At 40.4% G+C, this 17,500-nt stretch overlaps 1 protein-coding gene and 6 non-coding genes across 7 annotated transcripts in view; 6 read left to right on the forward strand and 1 right to left on the reverse strand.

Annotated features, from left to right (window-relative positions):
* atrnl1a (attractin-like 1a) overlaps nucleotides 1–17,500 on the reverse strand; it is a 383,555-nt gene that overhangs the window by 357,247 nt on the left and 8,808 nt on the right. The window contains exons 2-7 of the mRNA XM_037538727.1: nucleotides 10,295–10,378; nucleotides 10,060–10,173; nucleotides 9,223–9,351; nucleotides 8,433–8,641; nucleotides 5,695–5,869; nucleotides 5,028–5,115 (exon numbers count right to left, since the gene is read on the reverse strand). Coding sequence (XP_037394624.1) covers nucleotides 5,028–5,115; nucleotides 5,695–5,869; nucleotides 8,433–8,641; nucleotides 9,223–9,351; nucleotides 10,060–10,173; nucleotides 10,295–10,378 — 799 coding nt within the window. The remainder of the gene's footprint in view (nucleotides 1–5,027; nucleotides 5,116–5,694; nucleotides 5,870–8,432; nucleotides 8,642–9,222; nucleotides 9,352–10,059; nucleotides 10,174–10,294; nucleotides 10,379–17,500) is intronic.
* On the forward strand, nucleotides 34–104 carry trnag-gcc. Its single transcript has one exon. It is a non-coding gene; the product is annotated as a tRNA-Gly (tRNA).
* On the forward strand, nucleotides 563–633 carry trnag-gcc. Its single transcript has one exon. It is a non-coding gene; the product is annotated as a tRNA-Gly (tRNA).
* Nucleotides 1,093–1,163, forward strand: trnaa-ggc. The gene has a single exon. It is a non-coding gene; the product is annotated as a tRNA-Ala (tRNA).
* On the forward strand, nucleotides 1,623–1,693 carry trnag-gcc. The gene has a single exon. It is a non-coding gene; the product is annotated as a tRNA-Gly (tRNA).
* On the forward strand, nucleotides 3,007–3,077 carry trnag-gcc. Its single transcript has one exon. It is a non-coding gene; the product is annotated as a tRNA-Gly (tRNA).
* On the forward strand, nucleotides 3,715–3,785 carry trnag-gcc. Its single transcript has one exon. It is a non-coding gene; the product is annotated as a tRNA-Gly (tRNA).

Below are 17,500 nucleotides of genomic sequence, written 5' to 3' on the forward strand. Positions count from 1 at the left end.
CAGCCGTATGAGGTCAAATGGCCTGTATCTTAAGCATTGGTGGTTCAGTGGTAGAATTCTCGCCTGCCACGCGGGAGGCCCGGGTTCGATTCCCGGCCAATGCACAGCGCATCCTTTAGTTGCTTCTCTTCGATAAACAACCAAACGCCTGTAATCACAGAAACCCAGTGTAACCAGTATTCCAATAATTCATACCACGATACAAACAACCCAGAGCTCAATCTGTGGCTCATTTTGCTGGACATTCATTTCCAAAATGGTCTCAAAAAAGGACCTGAAGAACCTCCTTCACCCCCAGTTTTACCACAACTCAACAAATGCAAAAAAAGAGCAAATTGTGCAGTTCTATCAGAGTTCAAGGTTTAAGTTGTAAAGCCAGCACGGCTCCAGTTTTAAGAGATTCTGACTACTAAACAACAAATTATACGCGTGTGAAACAAACAACTTAGCGTGAGAGAAAGCAGGAGCGCAAGGCATAGACAGTAACAAATGGCAGGGGAAAAGTCAGCTCTGTGTGACCCTACGGTCACAGCCGTATGAGGTCAAATGGCTTGTATCTTAAGCATTGGTGGTTCAGTGGTAGAATTCTCGCCTGCCACGCGGGAGGCCCGGGTTCGATTCCCGGCCAATGCACAGCGCATCCTTTAGTTGCTTCTCTTCGATAAACAACCAAACGCCTGTAATCACAGAAACCCAGTGTAACCTGTATTCCAATAATTCATACCACGATACAAACAACCCAGAGCTCAATCTGTGGCTCATTTTGCTGGACATTCATTTCCAAAATGGTCTCAAAAAAAGGACCTGAAGAACCTCCTTCACACCCAGTTTTACCACAACTCAACAAATGCAAAAAAAGAGCAAATTGTGCAGCTCTATCAGAGTTCAAGGTTTAAGTTGTAAAGCCAGCACGGCTCCAGTTTTAAGAGATTCTCACTACTAAACAACAAATTATACGCATGTGAAACAAACAACTTAGCGTGAGAGAAAGCAGGAGCGCAAGGCATAGACAGCAACAAATGGCAGGGGAAAAGTCAGCTCTGTGTGACCCTACGGTCACAGCCGTATGAGGTCAAATGGCCTGTATCTTAAGTATTGGTGGTTCAGTGGTAGAATTCTCGCCTGGCACGCGGGAGGCCCGGGTTCGATTCCCTGCCAATGCACAGCGCATCCTTTAGTTGCTTCTCTTCGATAAACAACCAAACGCCTGTAATCACAGAAACCCAGTGTAACCTGTATTCCAATAATTCATACCACGATACAAACAACCCAGAGCTCAATCTGTGGCTCATTTTGCTGGACATTCATTTCCAAAATGGTCTCAAAAAAAGGACCTGAAGAACCTCCTTCACAACCAGTTTTACCACAACTCAACAAATGCAAAAAAAGAGCAAATTGTGCAGCTCTATCAGAGTTCAAGGTTTAAGTTGTAAAGCCAGCACGGCTCCAGTTTTAAGAGATTCTGACTACTAAACAACAAATTATACGCGTGTGAAACAAACAACTTAGCGTGAGAGAAAGCAGGAGCGCAAGGCATAGACAGCAACAAATGGCAGGGGAAAAGTCAGCTCTGTGTGACCCTACGGTCAAAGCCGTATGAGGTCAAATGGCCTGTATCTTAAGCATTGGTGGTTCAGTGGTAGAATTCTCGCCTGCCACGCGGGAGGCCCGGGTTCGATTCCCGGCCAATGCACAGCGCGTCCTTTAGTTGCTTCTCTTCGATAAACAACCAAACGCCTGTAATCACAGAAACCCAGTGTAACCTGTATTCCAATAATTCATACCACGATACAAGCAACCCAGAGCTCAATCTGTGGCTCATTTTGCTGGACATTCATTTCCAAAATGGTCTCAAAAAAAGGACCTGAAGAACCTCCTTCACAACCAGTTTTACCACAACTCAACAAATGCAAAAAAAGAGCAAATTGTGCAGTTCAATCAGAGTTCAAGGTTTAAGTTGTAAAGCCAGCACGGCTCCAGTTTTAAGAGATTCTCACTACTAAACAACAAATTATACGCGTGTGAAACAAACAACTTAGCGTGAGAGAAAGCAGGAGCGCAAGGCATAGACAGCAACAAATGGCAGGGGAAAAGTCAGCTCTGTGTGACCCTACGGTCACAGCAGTATGAGGTCAAATGGTCTGTATCTTCAGCATTGGTGGTTCAGTGGTAGAACTTTCGCCTGCCACGTGGGAGGGCCGGGTTCGATCCCCGCACAGCGCATCCTTTAGTTGCTTCTCTTCGATAAACAACCAATCAAACGCCTGTAATCACAGAAACCCAGTGTAACCTGTATTCCAATAATTCATACCACGATACAAACAACCCAGAGCTCAATCTGTAGCTCATTTTGCTGGACATTCATTTCCAAAATGGTCTCAAAAATAGACAGCAACAAATGGCAGGGGAAAAGTCAGCTCTGTGTGACTCTACGGTCACAGCGGTATGAGGTCAAATGGCCTGTATCATCAGCATTGGTGGTTCAGTGATAGAATTGTCGCCTGCTACGCGGGAGGCCCGGGTTCGATTACTGGCCAATGCACAGCACATCCTTTAGTTGCTTCTCTTCGATAAACAACCAATCAAACTCCTGTAATCACAGAAACCCAGTGTAACCTGTATTCCAATAATTCATACCACGATACAAACAACCCAGAGCTCAATCTGTGGCTCATTTTGCTGGACATTCATTTCCAAAATGGTCTCAAAAAAAGGACCTGAAGAACCTCCTTCACCCCCAGTTTTACCACAACTCAACAAATGCAAAACAAAGAGCAAATTGTGCAGTTCTATCAGAGTTCAAGGTTTAAGTTGTAAAGCCAGCACGGCTCCAGTTTTAAGAGATTCTCACTACTAAACAACAAATTATACGCGTGTGAAACAAACAACTTAGCGTGAGAGAAAGCAGGAGCGCAAGGCATAGACAGCAACAAATGGCAGGGGAAAAGTCAGCTCTGTGTGACCCTACGGTCACAGCGGTATGAGGTCAAATATCCTGTATCTTCCGCATTGTTGGTTCAGTGGTAGAATTCTCGCCTGCCACGCGGGAGGCCCGGGTTCGATTCCTGGCTAATGCATAGCGCTTCCTTTAGTTGCTTCTCTTCGATAAACAACCAATCAAACGCCTGTAATCACAGAAACCCAGTGTAACCTGTATTCCAATAATTCATACCATGATACAAACAACCCAGAGCTCAATCTGTGGTTCACTTTGCTGGACATTCATTTCCAAAATGGTCTCAAAATGTAAAAACTTTCTATCTCCTAGGCAGGAGCACTTTCTACAAGACTGAAAATGGGAGACAGTAAAACAATGCAATATAACATGTATGAAAACTTCAATAAAACTCATACAAACCAATAAAAGCATCCCTACCACCAACAACAGAAGGTTACGGACAGTTGTAGTATCTCGATTGGGTTCTGCAGTGCAGAGACCTGAAGAACCTCCTTCAGCCCCAGGTTTACCACAACTCAACAAATGCAAAACAAAGAGCAAATTGTGCAGTTCTATCAGAGTTCAAGGTTTAAGTTGTAAAGCCAGCACGGCTCCAGTTTTAAGAGATTCTCACTACTAAACAACAAATTATACGCATGTGAAACAAACAACCTAGCATGAGAGAAAGCAGAAGCGCAAGGCATAAACAGCAACTAATGGCAAGGGAAAAGTCAGCTCTGTAGACCCACTCTGTAGTCACATGACCTGTATCGTCAGCATTGGTGGTTCAGTGGTAGAATTTTCGCCTGCCACGCGGGAGGCCCGGGTTCGATTCCCGGCCAATGCACGACACATCCTTTAGTTGCTTCTCTATGATAAACAACAAATCAAACGCCTGTAATCACAGCGCCTGTAATCCAATAAAACTCATACAAACCAATAAAATCATCCCTACCACCAACAACAGAAGGTCACGGACAGTTGTAGAATCTAGATTGGCTTCTGCAGTGCAGAGACCTGAAGAACCTCCTTCACCCCCAGGTTTACCACAACTCAAAAATGCAAAACAAAGAACAAATTGTGCAGTTCTATCAGAGTTCAAGGTTTAAGTTGTAAAGCAAGCACGGCTCCAGTTTTAAGAGATTCTCACTACTAAACAACAAATTATACGCGTGTGAAACAAACAACCTAGCATGAGAGAAAGCAGGAGCGCAAGGCATAGACAGCAACTAATGGCAGGGGAAAAGTCAGCTCTGTAGACCCTACGGTCACAGCTGTATGAGGTCACATGGCCTGTATCTTCTCCATTGGTGGTTCAGTGGTAGAATTCTACCCGGCCAATGTCCGGATACTTTTTGACATAATTCATACCAAGTAGTTATGAAAACAGACTTTTGTTCAACAAACACAAATCTGAAATGTCACAAATGTAAACAAAACTGAACCCAAGTGACTAAGAATACATGAGCACAAACGCCCCTATACAAAAATAACACACTCCTTCAGGTAGCGACTCAAACAAAGGAACAAAGCAGACCAACAGCACTACAGGCACTTACGATATCTGCCTTGAGTACTTCTTGTCTTTTCAACTGCATAACAGCATAAATGAAATGGGAAACTTTCAGGGATGCTCCCTTTATACCCAATCATGACACTCACCTGTTTCCAATTAAGCTGTTCACCTGTGGAATGTTCCAAACAGGTGTTTTTTGAGCATTTCTCAACTTTCCCAGTCTTTTGCTGCCTCTGTCCCAACTTCTTTGGAACATGTTGCAGGCATCAAATTCAAAATTAGTGAATATTTGAAAAAAACAACAAAGTTTATCCGTTTGAACATTAAATATCTTGTCTTTGTAGTGTATTCAATTGAATATAGGTTGAAAAAGATTTGCAAATCATTGTATTCTGTTTTTTTATGTTTTAAACAACGTCCCAACTTCATTGGAATTGGGGTTGTACACGTCCAGGCAAAACCAGAGCAGCTACCAGCAACTCTATTGTGGTTAACAACTGTGTTATGAGTGGAAATGCCAATAATCACAGGACTGACATGATTTGTCATCATTTATGTTAACATTGTGATCACCTGATAAAGAGCCAGAGAGTGTCCATAACGTTGCACTGGATCACTGCTGCTTGAAACCACAGCCCACATATTGGTCTCCAGATTGTAACTTAAGACAAAGAATAAGAAGAGATAGACAGCAAGAGAAAAAGTAAGAGAAAAATCTAACTCAAAACACTTGCAATGTTTACTGTATCAAGTGCAGATGATAAACAAAGCACAAAAGATGCCATTTTTTTAACATCAGCTGACAACCCTGCCTGATTTTCTGGTTTTATGGAGTATTCCAATGTACACTCTGAAAGACCTAAATAAATGTAAAAGGAAATACTTTATTTTCATTTAAAGTATGTCTGAAATACAATGTAAATCTCACTTAAACCTGAAAAAACAAGGGTATTTTAAGAAAGGTATAAAAACTTTGTTGTTCCTAAAACTGATAAAAAAAAACGTCATGTATATTAAAAAATAAATATTAAACTCAAACTATTTTTTATTAGTTTCAGTTAAGATTAAGAATAGCTTTATATACTGAAAAAAGAAAACACACATCCAGTTTTGGCCTAAGTTTCACAAATCGACAGTGGGATTGAACACAATTCAAAATCTAATCCAAAAATAATTATGTAAGGCCAAGCACACATATAGCACTGAATGACAGAAAGAGAGAAGAAGTGTCAGCCCTTACTTTAAGACCATGAGAAAAGAGCTGCAGTTGAAGCTGTATCCTCCAATCACCCACATCAGCTTTCTTTGCACCACTGCCTTATGGGATGTTCGTCCCAGAGGCAGTATATCAGGCTTCACATTAGGCAGATACCAGTAGGGTTCATCAGAAAGGTCTGGTAGGGAGCAATCTGGGCCTTGGAAATTATAAAAAAATTATAAAAACACACAAGCAAAGTGAATTCACGTATTACTAGGTAAAACCATACGTTATGTCATTTTCTTGAAACTATTCAACTGGTTTATTCTGTTAGCATACTTAATGATAAATTTCAAAACATTGCAAAATCAACTCAGTCAACATTGAGTGCTAAACCTATTACACAACTTTTCATTTGAACTGATTGAAAATCAAATACAACACTGCCATCTAGTGGTAAAGTAACTGCTCGCTCGCTCTCTCTGTCTCTCTCTCTCTCTCTCTTGCTTGCTCGCTCTCCCTCTCTCTCTCTCTCTCTCTCTCTCTCTCTCTGTCTGTATCCCCCCTCCCTCTCTCTCTCTCTCTCTCTCTCTCTCTCTCTCTCTTCCTCACTCGCCCTCTCTCTCTCTCTCTATCTATCTCCATTAGGAATGAAGTTTTAACTTTTTATGCTCATCAAGATCAGTCAGTTACAAAGTCATTACAGTCCAGTCACAGATCTATCTGTAATTTCACATTGCTCACCCTAACTGTGATCCTTTCATATCAGCTCTCTGAATTTAGAGACATGGACTGAGAGTCGTGCCAATTCACCATTCAAGTACCATTACCTGATTCAAAATCCCTTTCTTTGCAGTGTCAGTATATTTAATATTAAATAATACATTTTCATACAGATCAACTGATTATGCCAATTTACTCTGTAGTATGACCAGCTTAATTATTTTGTTAAAACTTGCAGTTTTGTATTTCCTTTGGATTTAAGTTGGGCAGGACTGTGCTGGAAGAAGCCTATGCAACTACTGGTGAGTGAGCTAGCTATCATTTTTTTGCCTTTACAATTTCCATTTTCATTTTACTTAATTACCCTTTCCTCTTTCTCTTCATTTTATTTTGCCATCACCTTTTTCTTATGAAGTCTATGGATGTTTGCATTGTTTGAATGATTTGTGATCTACAGATTATCAGGTTTCCAGAAATATTTCTGATTATTACTATGAATATTCATGTGTGCCCTGTAAAACCACAGAGAGCAAGAGCAGGTTCTGCAAGAGCAACAGAAGTTACAACTGGACAGGGTCACACAACCCAAAAGCTCAGCATTGGTGGTTCATTGGTAGAATTCCTGCCTCCCACGTGGGAGACCAAGGCTCGATTCTTGGCCAAAGCAAAGCCTTGTTTGGTCAAAATGACATAAAATAGCAAAAAACACTGATGTGGTTAACAACTGCATAATGAATGGAAAGATCTCTGTATGTTTACAATGTTTGAATGATTTGTGATCTATGATAGCTACTTGGCCTTGAAATTTACCAGGGTTTGTATAACATCTTGGTTAGCTTACTACTTGTTAGCTAATTACACTAGCAACTCCAAGCTGAACATAGCTTTATCCCTGTAATCCAACATATCACACAGATTCAAAGCCCAACTTCTATCACCATGTATTCTGAAAGTCCAACAAAGTCCTGATCAGGCAGAAAAGATTTTAACTACAGTTGAATTAAGGATATTTGTCTCTCTAAAGCGTTGGGTCCACTACACAACTTAACGTCTTAACAGATTATAAAAAGCCTGGGCACCTTACACTATATGACTGTTTTTTGCAGATTTTTCAAGCAAATGAAATATTGGGGATCACACACTACTCAACTTTTCAGCTCTCGCAAACTCTCGCATTCTCCCATTACTAGGAGACACAAATAAACAAATGCGGTGCTGCTGCTGCTGTTCTCTCTGCTGTTTGTGCTTAGACAGTAAAGAAGCAGAAGGTATGTTTTTTTAGAGTTTTAAAGGTACATAAACTCAATTATGCTCATACCTTAAACTCAGTTCAATAAAAAGCTTTGCTGCACATGAGTGACTTTTTGAGATTTTTCTTGTTAACTTGCTGCATTTTCTTCATTAGTGCTCTCACTTTTTATTGGCTGTTGCAGGAGTCCATTCAGATGGAATCATTGATCAGTTGACACTAGATTATAGTCAGAGTCGAGTCGAAAAAAATTAAACGTCAGACTGGCCCAAAACACAATCAGGAGGCCAAAAATCTGAGTCTGTGCAGCTCACACACGACTAAATTCTCTCTCCAACTGTCGACTCCAACTGACCCAACTATTTGCAGACTACAGCCGACTAGCACAGACTCGGCCAGACTGAAAATCAGGGTAAAAGACATGTAGTGTAACCCCAGCTTAATACAACTGGTTAACAATCATGAAATCATATTTTAAGTAACACTGCTATTGTTAACAGCTGCAGCCATTTCCACAAGGACTTGTACCTGCATGCCTGCAATGCTTCATACTGTCCTGAAACTGCACAACTACCATACAAACTATTCAGCATTGAGCTACATACTGGTAATTTCTACTTCTAGCATATTTGACTTTTTCTCACATCAGCGAGTACCGAATACCTGCAATGGAGAAGAATAATCTGAGGAGAGGCAGACACGCTACTAAATTCAAATATTCTCAGAAAACATGTAGACCTCAGCAGCATTTGCAAAGCTGTTACAGTAAGAGCATCTGTATGGCACTGAGCTAACACTGCCCCTTCACCTTGCCAGCTGTTGTGGCAGATGCAAAGCTTTTCTCCTGTGAGGTCACAGTATCCATGGTCAGGACCACCACAGTCGTTCCAGCAGTAGGGGATGTCACAGGCCTCGCCCTTCCAGTACTTATCACATTCACAGTTCACGTAGCCAGAGATGGAGTCGCCTGCAGCACACTTTCCATGAGCTGAGCAGTTATTAGGACAAGAATTCACTCTGAAGAAGTGAAGGGACCAAAACAGGATTAAGCACATGCATTAATAACAAAAGGACAAAAATAAAGGAATACTAAATAAAGGAATACAGTTGATAGAATTAGATTTAAAAATGCCAGAGTAATATTCCTTTAACCACGCTAACTCCTTCTAAAGGATTACAGGTATTTCATTCAAATGCTGCAAACACATTTTGTTGCCAAGTAAAAAGAAATGTAGAAAACATCTCTTTCCCCTGAGTTCCACAGGCTAACAGTTATTTCTAGTCTTCTTGAGGCTTAACTGTGGCTTGTGCCAGGCTTTCTAGCCACCTACATGTCTCTATAAAGCCCAATTAACCCCTTAAATGGCCAGGGCAAACCTGCAGACCCAAAATTTTAATACACACTTATATAACCTAAGAATACCTCAGCCAACTTGCACGTAAGTCGCTGTAATTACTACAGCTTCCACAGGGTTTCCACAGCTTGTGCTTGAAAAATAACTGCAAAACTAAACTATGGATATACAAACAAGTATATTGCCATGGATTAAGACACAAGGTTAAAAAGCACCAGACTGGACACAGTGGCAAAGACTCACGAATAGATGATGTCAAATCCTGTGAGGTTGTAAGCTGCATCACTGAAAAAATGCAACAAGGCAAAACCAGATGTGGTCACCACCTCCGGAATACTTTCATTCTCTTTTGTTTCAGGAACAACCAAGCCACTGCAAACACAGCAGAACAAAACACACAGGTGAACATCTGTTATGATGGCAATCAATTTGAACACGTTAAATGTCAAACAACATGCCCCAAGGGAACACAGCAAACAATAACTGACAAATTATCTTGTAATCGTTATATGTATATCATTATCATGTAATCAATTTATTATTTTAAAAGGAAGCAATTCAAAGATTGTAAAAAGCATGATTTATTAAGTCCACAGCCGGAACTGCCAAACCATACTGAAACCAAAGTTATCTTAAAAGTTTCAGATCAAAAACACAAGTATGTATATTTTTTTCTGGTGTCTGGTTGTGGTATTGTCTCTGTATTTAACTGATGACAATAGAAAATGCTGGATCCTTTAACAAATCAAAATAGCACACCTGTTGTGCTGTGGATTTCTTTCTGTGTTATAGTAGATCGTTTAAGTAGTTCAAGTATGATAACATGTTTTTAAATACTCATTTTAAGTGAAGCAGTTAAACCGAAAACAAAACATTTTTAAAGTAAATATATCAGATTGGTATCGATATCTGTATCAGCCAGTATTCAAGATTTTAATTTCGGTATTGAAAGCAAAAGGTGCTATCCTGCTATCTGTAGTTTGTACTATTCTTCACTTCATTATCAGACAAGTGTGCCACCTCTATGTTAATGGATTATTAGTGCTCTCTTACAGGCTCCTGGATCCACATTCCACTCACCTGAATACAGCTACCAAAGGTGCATAGATGGAGTCTCCATCAAAGACGTACATGTGGTCCCAACCACACTCTGTAGCAAAATGATTAAATCTCAACCTGAGGACAGCATTAGGACTGAGGCACAGAGAAAACATAATTAGTGATTTGATTAATCCAATGCCTGCTCCTCAGCAGTAACGCACTCTGTTATCGGGGCATACACCTGGACATAATGGAAGAATTAAGCTATACTCACAACCCCTCAATGAGCCATGTGCATTTGGTCTTGTACTTGTAGTTCATGGGGCCATCTGTGAGTGATCCTGATGGTTCTGTCAATCTGACAAAACAGAGAGAAACAGAACAAATAGTCTGAGACATGTGAGCGCCCTCCGTAAGAACTATGTATTAACAAGGTTTAGGTCCTATGGGTGTCATATGTCAGTGTGTCATAAGTCAGAGACCAACAGCATATACTTCACATATTGCAGAATTTCCTTCTCACTCTGGTTCCTATCACCACCACTATGAACAATTACACAAAACTTATTCAATTTCACTAGAGCAAAGTACTTCACATCAAACCACTCTTGATTACTTTATTTGCATCTTATTGATTGGACTATATAGACATTCTAATGAACTTGTCCTCCTTGACAGAAAAATTACTACTAATAATTTATTTATTGAACACTGGTGTATTTGCTTCAGTTTTATACAAGCAATAAGCCACTTCAGTCTAAGCGATACAATTTTTACCCTTCATGGATTACTGCTTTATTTATAAGGCATGCAGACAATTCGGAAAACAATTCATCTGAACACAATTCAAAATGAGTTTATAAAATGTATTTATTTTTCATTCAGAGGTGACCATGATGAGGCCTGATCATGCGATTAGGATTAAAGGCCCAATGTGCCTCTGGCAGGGATTAAGAAGTGACAGACTGACAGCCGAGTCTGCCTCAGAAAAATCCTGCCAGTCTGTACCACCATAACATCTATCAGCACCAGCATGAGAACACCAGCCATGTGCACAAACACGCCACCTGCTCGTGATTCATCCTACTTTTACCTTTTCCATCCTTTTCTTTCCTTTCAACGCTCCAACAGATCCAATAATCCAACAGATTGTAACAGAAGCACTCATCTATCGCAGAAAGGATGAAGGTTAAGACAAGAGCATGGTATTACAAAGATTAAGTGAGACTGAGCACCCTGAAGATCGACCGTAGGTCGATTTGTCTATGCCGAAACACTTTGATCACACCACTGAATCTTTCTAGTTTAGTACAGTTTCTTATACAGAACTTTAAATCAATCTCATCGAAGGGTCATCTCACTTCAATGTAAACAAATTGAGAAACAACTATTGGGAAAATGCAAGGAATTAAGCAAAGTCATGCAGCTTGGATGCATAGTAGTCAGCATCACTATACTCTTACAGAAGATGGTTCTTCAAGGTAAAGACAAATGGTTCTATAAAGAACCATGAACAACCAAACAGCCATCCTCATGCTTAAAGGTTTCTTTGCATGCTGAAAATGTTCTTCAGATTGATAATGTGTCACTTATGGCTCTATATAGAACCTTTTTGAAAGTGGTTCTATATTTATATTTATGGCATTTGGTTGATGCTCTTATCCAGAGCGGCTTACAATTTTATCAATTTTACACAAGTAGGTGAAGGCAGTGTTAGGAGTCTTGCCCAAGGACTCTTACTGGTATAGTGTAGGGTGCATACCCAGGCAGGGGATTAACCCCAAATCTACAGAACAGAAGGCAGAGATGTTAACCACTACACTAACCAATGATATTTAAGCAATACAACATGAGAGGGAGTGTGTTATCATGAAATAACATCACGGCTGTGATTTGCCGTAGATCATAGCAGCCGTGATATTATTTGTGATAACACATGGCCTTGAGTGTTCTGTTGCTCTTATACAACAGTTAAACAAATAAAGGAATAAATGAATAAATTGGGCAGTGAATGTGTCATTTAATGTGTTTAAATGTTCGCAGTTCCTTCCGCCAAATTAAACTTCATTAACAAGCAGTTCATTGCTACGTCAGAGAAATGAGCTCCACCCACCCGCTGCACAGCCGGCATTTCCTTCTCCAGCTCCTTACACTAACTTCCCAAACTGTCATCACCACTGAGCAGCACTTTTGTTTTTTTATTGCGGCAGTTCTGTGGCTCGGTCAGATTTGGTCAGACTGAAGACAGACTACACTTCTGGGTTCATTTCGGGCTGATTCCAGGTTGTTCAGCTATTCTTCTGTAACAGCTGCCGACTGAAAAGCTGCTCAGTGGTGACGACAGTTTGGGAATTTAGTATGGTCTCATCTTCAGAGTCCGACCACATTGGCTGTGGTAAAAGTATCCGTTTGGACGGAATGTCATTGAGAAAACTGAAGCGCTTTAACGAGAAGCGTAACGTAAAATACAGTTTTCCTTAAATAACATAATTCACAGTGAAGGCATATTAGCGCCCAAGTCAGCGAGCAGGCAGAAATGTTTCGTTTACAGGTGACTAAAGACTCAGAAAATGAAGTTAGCGTAACGTTAACCGCTACCAGCTCGAGCCCTTTCACGAAGCTGGAGCGGGCTTCTAGTTCGAATTCCCCGTTCCACCTTAAATGGGCGCTGACCCTCCCTTCAGGCGGCAGAACGTAGCCGCTGCACCATTTAAGGTGGAACGGGCATTTCAAGTTAGAAGCTCACATCAGCCTCTCAGTCCTGTCACACTTCTAAAGTAAAGAACTAAACACTAGCCCAGCAAAACACTGGCGACTAGTTAGCATAGCTAGCTAGCTACTCAACTTGGTGTGACTAAACTGTTCTCGATATTTCGAATAACAATAATGTATCCAACGTTTGAAATCAGTGTTTAAACTTCAGCCGTCGTCAGCCTTTCCCCACATTTTCACACGCGTTTAAAGTCGGCTGAACGCTAGCTAACGTTAGCTAGGAGCGTTAAAATAAAGCAGGTACCAGTTAGCTCAGTTAGCTAAACTCTCCAGGGCTTCAGATTCAGTGTAACCAAGTTCAAATGCGTCAAACGCGGAAATTACACGAAAGATTAAAGACAAGGTCACTTAAAACACTGTTTACCCATAAGCTGAATAAATGACTGTCATTTGTGCTCACTAATATAGTTACCTAAAACGTTAGCTACGTTTTTAATCGACATGACTCGCTCACTTCTACGACTTTAACGGTCATCCCTCAGTCTCGTTTAATGGTGGGAGTCGATTCCAAACGAGTCGATTCTTCGACTCCAGCACGGCCAGTAGTCAGAGCCGACTCAGTCAGTGACTCAGAGAGTCGAAATGTTTGGAGTCGACTCCCTGTTCTGGGAGGCGTGTATGAGTATCTTTATGACAATAAAGCGCTGCTCTTCTCTGCCTTCGTGATTATCGCCGCGAGAAACGGATTAAAAACTGTACAACAAACGAAAGCAATAATAATAAGAAGAAGAATTAACAACATTTTCCACAGAAGGATGGAAGGAAATGACGCAGCTGAAGTTGACTTGTTTTGGTAAATGCTAACCTACATCACTTAATGTGGAACAAAAAGTAAGAAACTTGCAAATAAGCCACATTTAGCCTCGTGGAAAGAAAGACAACATTCAACTGCTCTGGAATATATGGAAAACTATAAATCTGTCTAATGATAGTTTATTTTCATAGATTCATGACTACAATAGGTTATGATTTGCATACTATATATTTCACTCCAAGTTTCCTTTCATCAGGTGAAATGATGAATTCTGATAATGTGGTGAAACATTATTTAGATGTGTTTATTTTTCAAGCAACCTAATATTACCTGGTGTAATAAGTTAAGTGATACTTTATTAATCCCACAAACGGGGAAATTCCACCTCCGCATGTAACCCATCCGTAAAGTGAAACACCACATACACATTAGTGAATACACACACACACTAGGGAGCAGTGAGCAGCCCTATCCACGGTGCCCGGGGAGCAATTGGGGGTTAGGTGTCTTGCTCAAGGACACCGAAGTCATGTATTGGGGATTGAACTGGCAACCCTCCGGTCACAGGGCCAGTTCCCTAACCTCCAGCCCACGAATGCCCCTAACCAATGTTCATATCACTGTCATACAGCTAATCATATCACTCTAATCTGTGGCTCCTCAAAAACGGTTAAACTATGTTTAGGATGGCTTAATATCTAATATTCAGGTTCTCTTTATCACCAGCTCTGGAGCTGTCTTGGTTTTAAATGAAGTCGATTCATTCCAGAGCAGCAGTCCAAAACTGTTTTCATGGTTTGGTTAAATCATACCCAGTTTTGGCCCTGCATTAAATAGAACTTAATTTATGAAAATGAAAATGATCTGTCTGTAAATTCAGGCCTACAGGATGATCTTTATAAAGTTTGAAAATATATGTTTGTGAGTATACAGATATTGTTTATACTGTTCCAATGAGGCCTTATATAAATACTCCCCATCCCTTCTTGACATGTGATGATACATATATGGTAATTAGAATTCATTTTACATGATGTCAGCAAGTCAAAGTGCAATAAAGATGGAAAAAAAACAGCAAATAAAACCCAAAGAAGAAATTTCCCATTAGAAGTGAAAACATCCCTCTGAAAACACGACTGCTGTAGCTGAATACATCACAGTGCTGATATGAAATGCACATTCTGATTATATCATATAGTAAATCATATACATACATAGTTTATGACATATGAGCTGCTTGTTAGAAAAGAACCAAAAGTTATAGCCAAAAAGAGCAGCATTACTTCACAGCGCAGTTGCTAGATCACAGTACAAGCAGAGTATCAGAGTACTGAAACCAAAACAACATTGAAAAACTGAAAAAGTGTCCACAGATTTCTACAATAGCCCAAAACACTGACCTCATGACCTCCACATGGCTGCCATGCTGGCAATAAACAGAAGTGTATTACACCGGATTAGAGCGTGGGTTAAGGGGTGGCTGTTGAGGCCTGTACTAACAGGCAGGGATTAGAAAAATCCATCCATCCATCCATCCATCCATTTTCTAAGCCGCTTCTCCGTCAGGGTCGCGGGGGGGTGCTGGAGCCTATCCCAGCAGTCTTTGGGCGGAAGGCAGGATACACCCTGGACAGGTCGCCAGTCCATCACAGGGCAGACAGACAGACACAGACAGTCACTCACACACTCACACCTAGGGGCAATTTAGCATGTCCAGTCAGCCTGACTGCATGTCTTTGGACTGTGGGAGGAAACCGGAGAACCCAGAGGAAACCCACGCAGACACGGGGAGAACATGCAAACTCGGGATTAGAAAAATCATAGTTTTATATCTCTAGAAGAACTGCCATGCTGTACTGCTCACAGTGCAGTGAGGCAGCCATATGGAGCTCTTTTACATGACTGTAACTACAGGTTCAAAGCTTTGCTGTGCATTTTCTTCCTATAATTATATGTGGCAGGCCATGAGATTTTGCTAGAACACACATAAATTCTCTTTAGCCATTACATCTACCCAGAACATAAAAGTTTTTTGTTGTTACGTTTTTAAAAAATTGCTTATGTGGTTTCTGACTGATATCTACAAAAATACACAAAATTATAGACAAAATTTAGCTCTCAAGACGGCTGCTACTGCTTTTAGCCAAGAAACAGACTTTTATCATTAAAAAAATATTTTATAACAATATCAGTGTCAGAAACCAGATAAGCAAGTCGATTTGAGATCACTTAATCATTTAGACACACAGTTTGCACGACACTTATTGGTGTGTGTGTGTGTTTGTGTGTGTGTGTGTGTGTCCTTCCATTATGTGTTAGCTACATTAGCTTTGTAGCTTCAGTTCAAAACTACAGAAGCACACTGCAGACACCAAACAAGGCTTGGACGATTGGCTACTTTAGAACATAAGGGGAAAACAGCATGTATTTAATTTTGGACAGAACCTTTATTTTAAAGTTGAAGGAGATGTGAATCGTGCTCTTGTGAAAGCACATTATATATGGAAAAATGATATGCTGTTAATTACTTTCCAGTTACCAACAAACGGCTGATGTATTTTGCCAACATTCTCCTCTCAATGCAAACTGGGCAGTCCCACACAGTGGGTTGTCCCACAAATACAGCTTTAACAAAACTTCAGTCTCTCAGTGTTTGAGTCAGAGACACTTACAGAAAAAGGACAAACAACATGCTCCAGTATGAGGTTAATCTTCATCCCAGAATTCTACAGGTTTTTACAGACCTTTCTGTTCTTGAGGTTTGCCAGTGGTTTTGCAATACAAAGACTCAAAGAATCAAAGACCACACCACACACTGGAAAGTGTTCTTAGCCACTTAAATGGCCACAGCCCATCAGGAAGCCCAATGCTTTATTGTACACTTCTACAGCCTAAGAATAAACTATATGTCCAAAAGTTTCTTATTAGTGATTATTAGTGATCTGCTGCATTAAGGTGCACTTCAAACGCACAGACAGCTTGTATGATCACCATAGAAAAGCACAGACAAGAAAACAGGATACACTGGAGCAGCCGAATATAATGTCACTATGTCCAATGCCATGTGTAGGCTAGAGGGGTATAAAGCCACCCAGCACTGAGCTGCGGAACAGTGGGGCTGCGTTCTTTAGAGTGATGGAGCTCCAATCAATACCTTTAGAGATAAGTTGGAGCGGCATTCATGATCCAGAACTAATCATTCAGCATCAGTACCTGACCTCACTAGTGCTCCCCACAATGTTCCAACATTTAGAAGAGTAGACAAAATTTATACAGCAGAAGGGGACACATTTTTAAATATAATAACTTTTTCATAATTTTGAATATTCTTGATTTTAGAAGAAACCGTGGATGAGCAGGCATCTACAAACTTTTGGCCATATAGTGTAACACAGCCAGTTTGTCATAAGCCTGGAATCTTAAGGGGTTAATCTGTTAAACACTGACAGACAAGGTGTAGTATAATTTTAGAAAATAATGACCGTAAATCAGCTTCTGGAAGACCACCACACTCCACAGATTTCTCTCCTAAAACAAACGTGGATATAATCTTTGACCTCACAATGACTGGATTACAGTTCTTTATAGCCATGTAATGATACACTCAGCCCACAATTTAATCCAAATCACAATGCTCCTAACACTGTCACGATATTTTGAACAAAATTCCAATAAGAAAGATGACTATAATCATGATGTTGTACAACTCAACTAACAACACTAGACTAGGAGGAGTGCTGGAGTGAAGTGTTGACTGATGCTGATCATTTGCAAACACAGCAGGTGCATTAGATGGCATTATTGACAGAATGTCACATCTTTATGATGCACATTGTTACAGTTTTGCATTGATATATATTTCATTGTTACACCTCTAGTTCTTTAGGACTCAATTTAAAGGCATCATGAAATCTCACATTTCACAGTGATTCAGTTAGTTTGGATTATTTTGGG

Source organism: Pygocentrus nattereri, chromosome 5 (genome assembly GCF_015220715.1).
Source record: "Pygocentrus nattereri isolate fPygNat1 chromosome 5, fPygNat1.pri, whole genome shotgun sequence".
NCBI classification, from domain to species: Eukaryota; Metazoa; Chordata; class Actinopteri; order Characiformes; family Serrasalmidae; genus Pygocentrus; species Pygocentrus nattereri.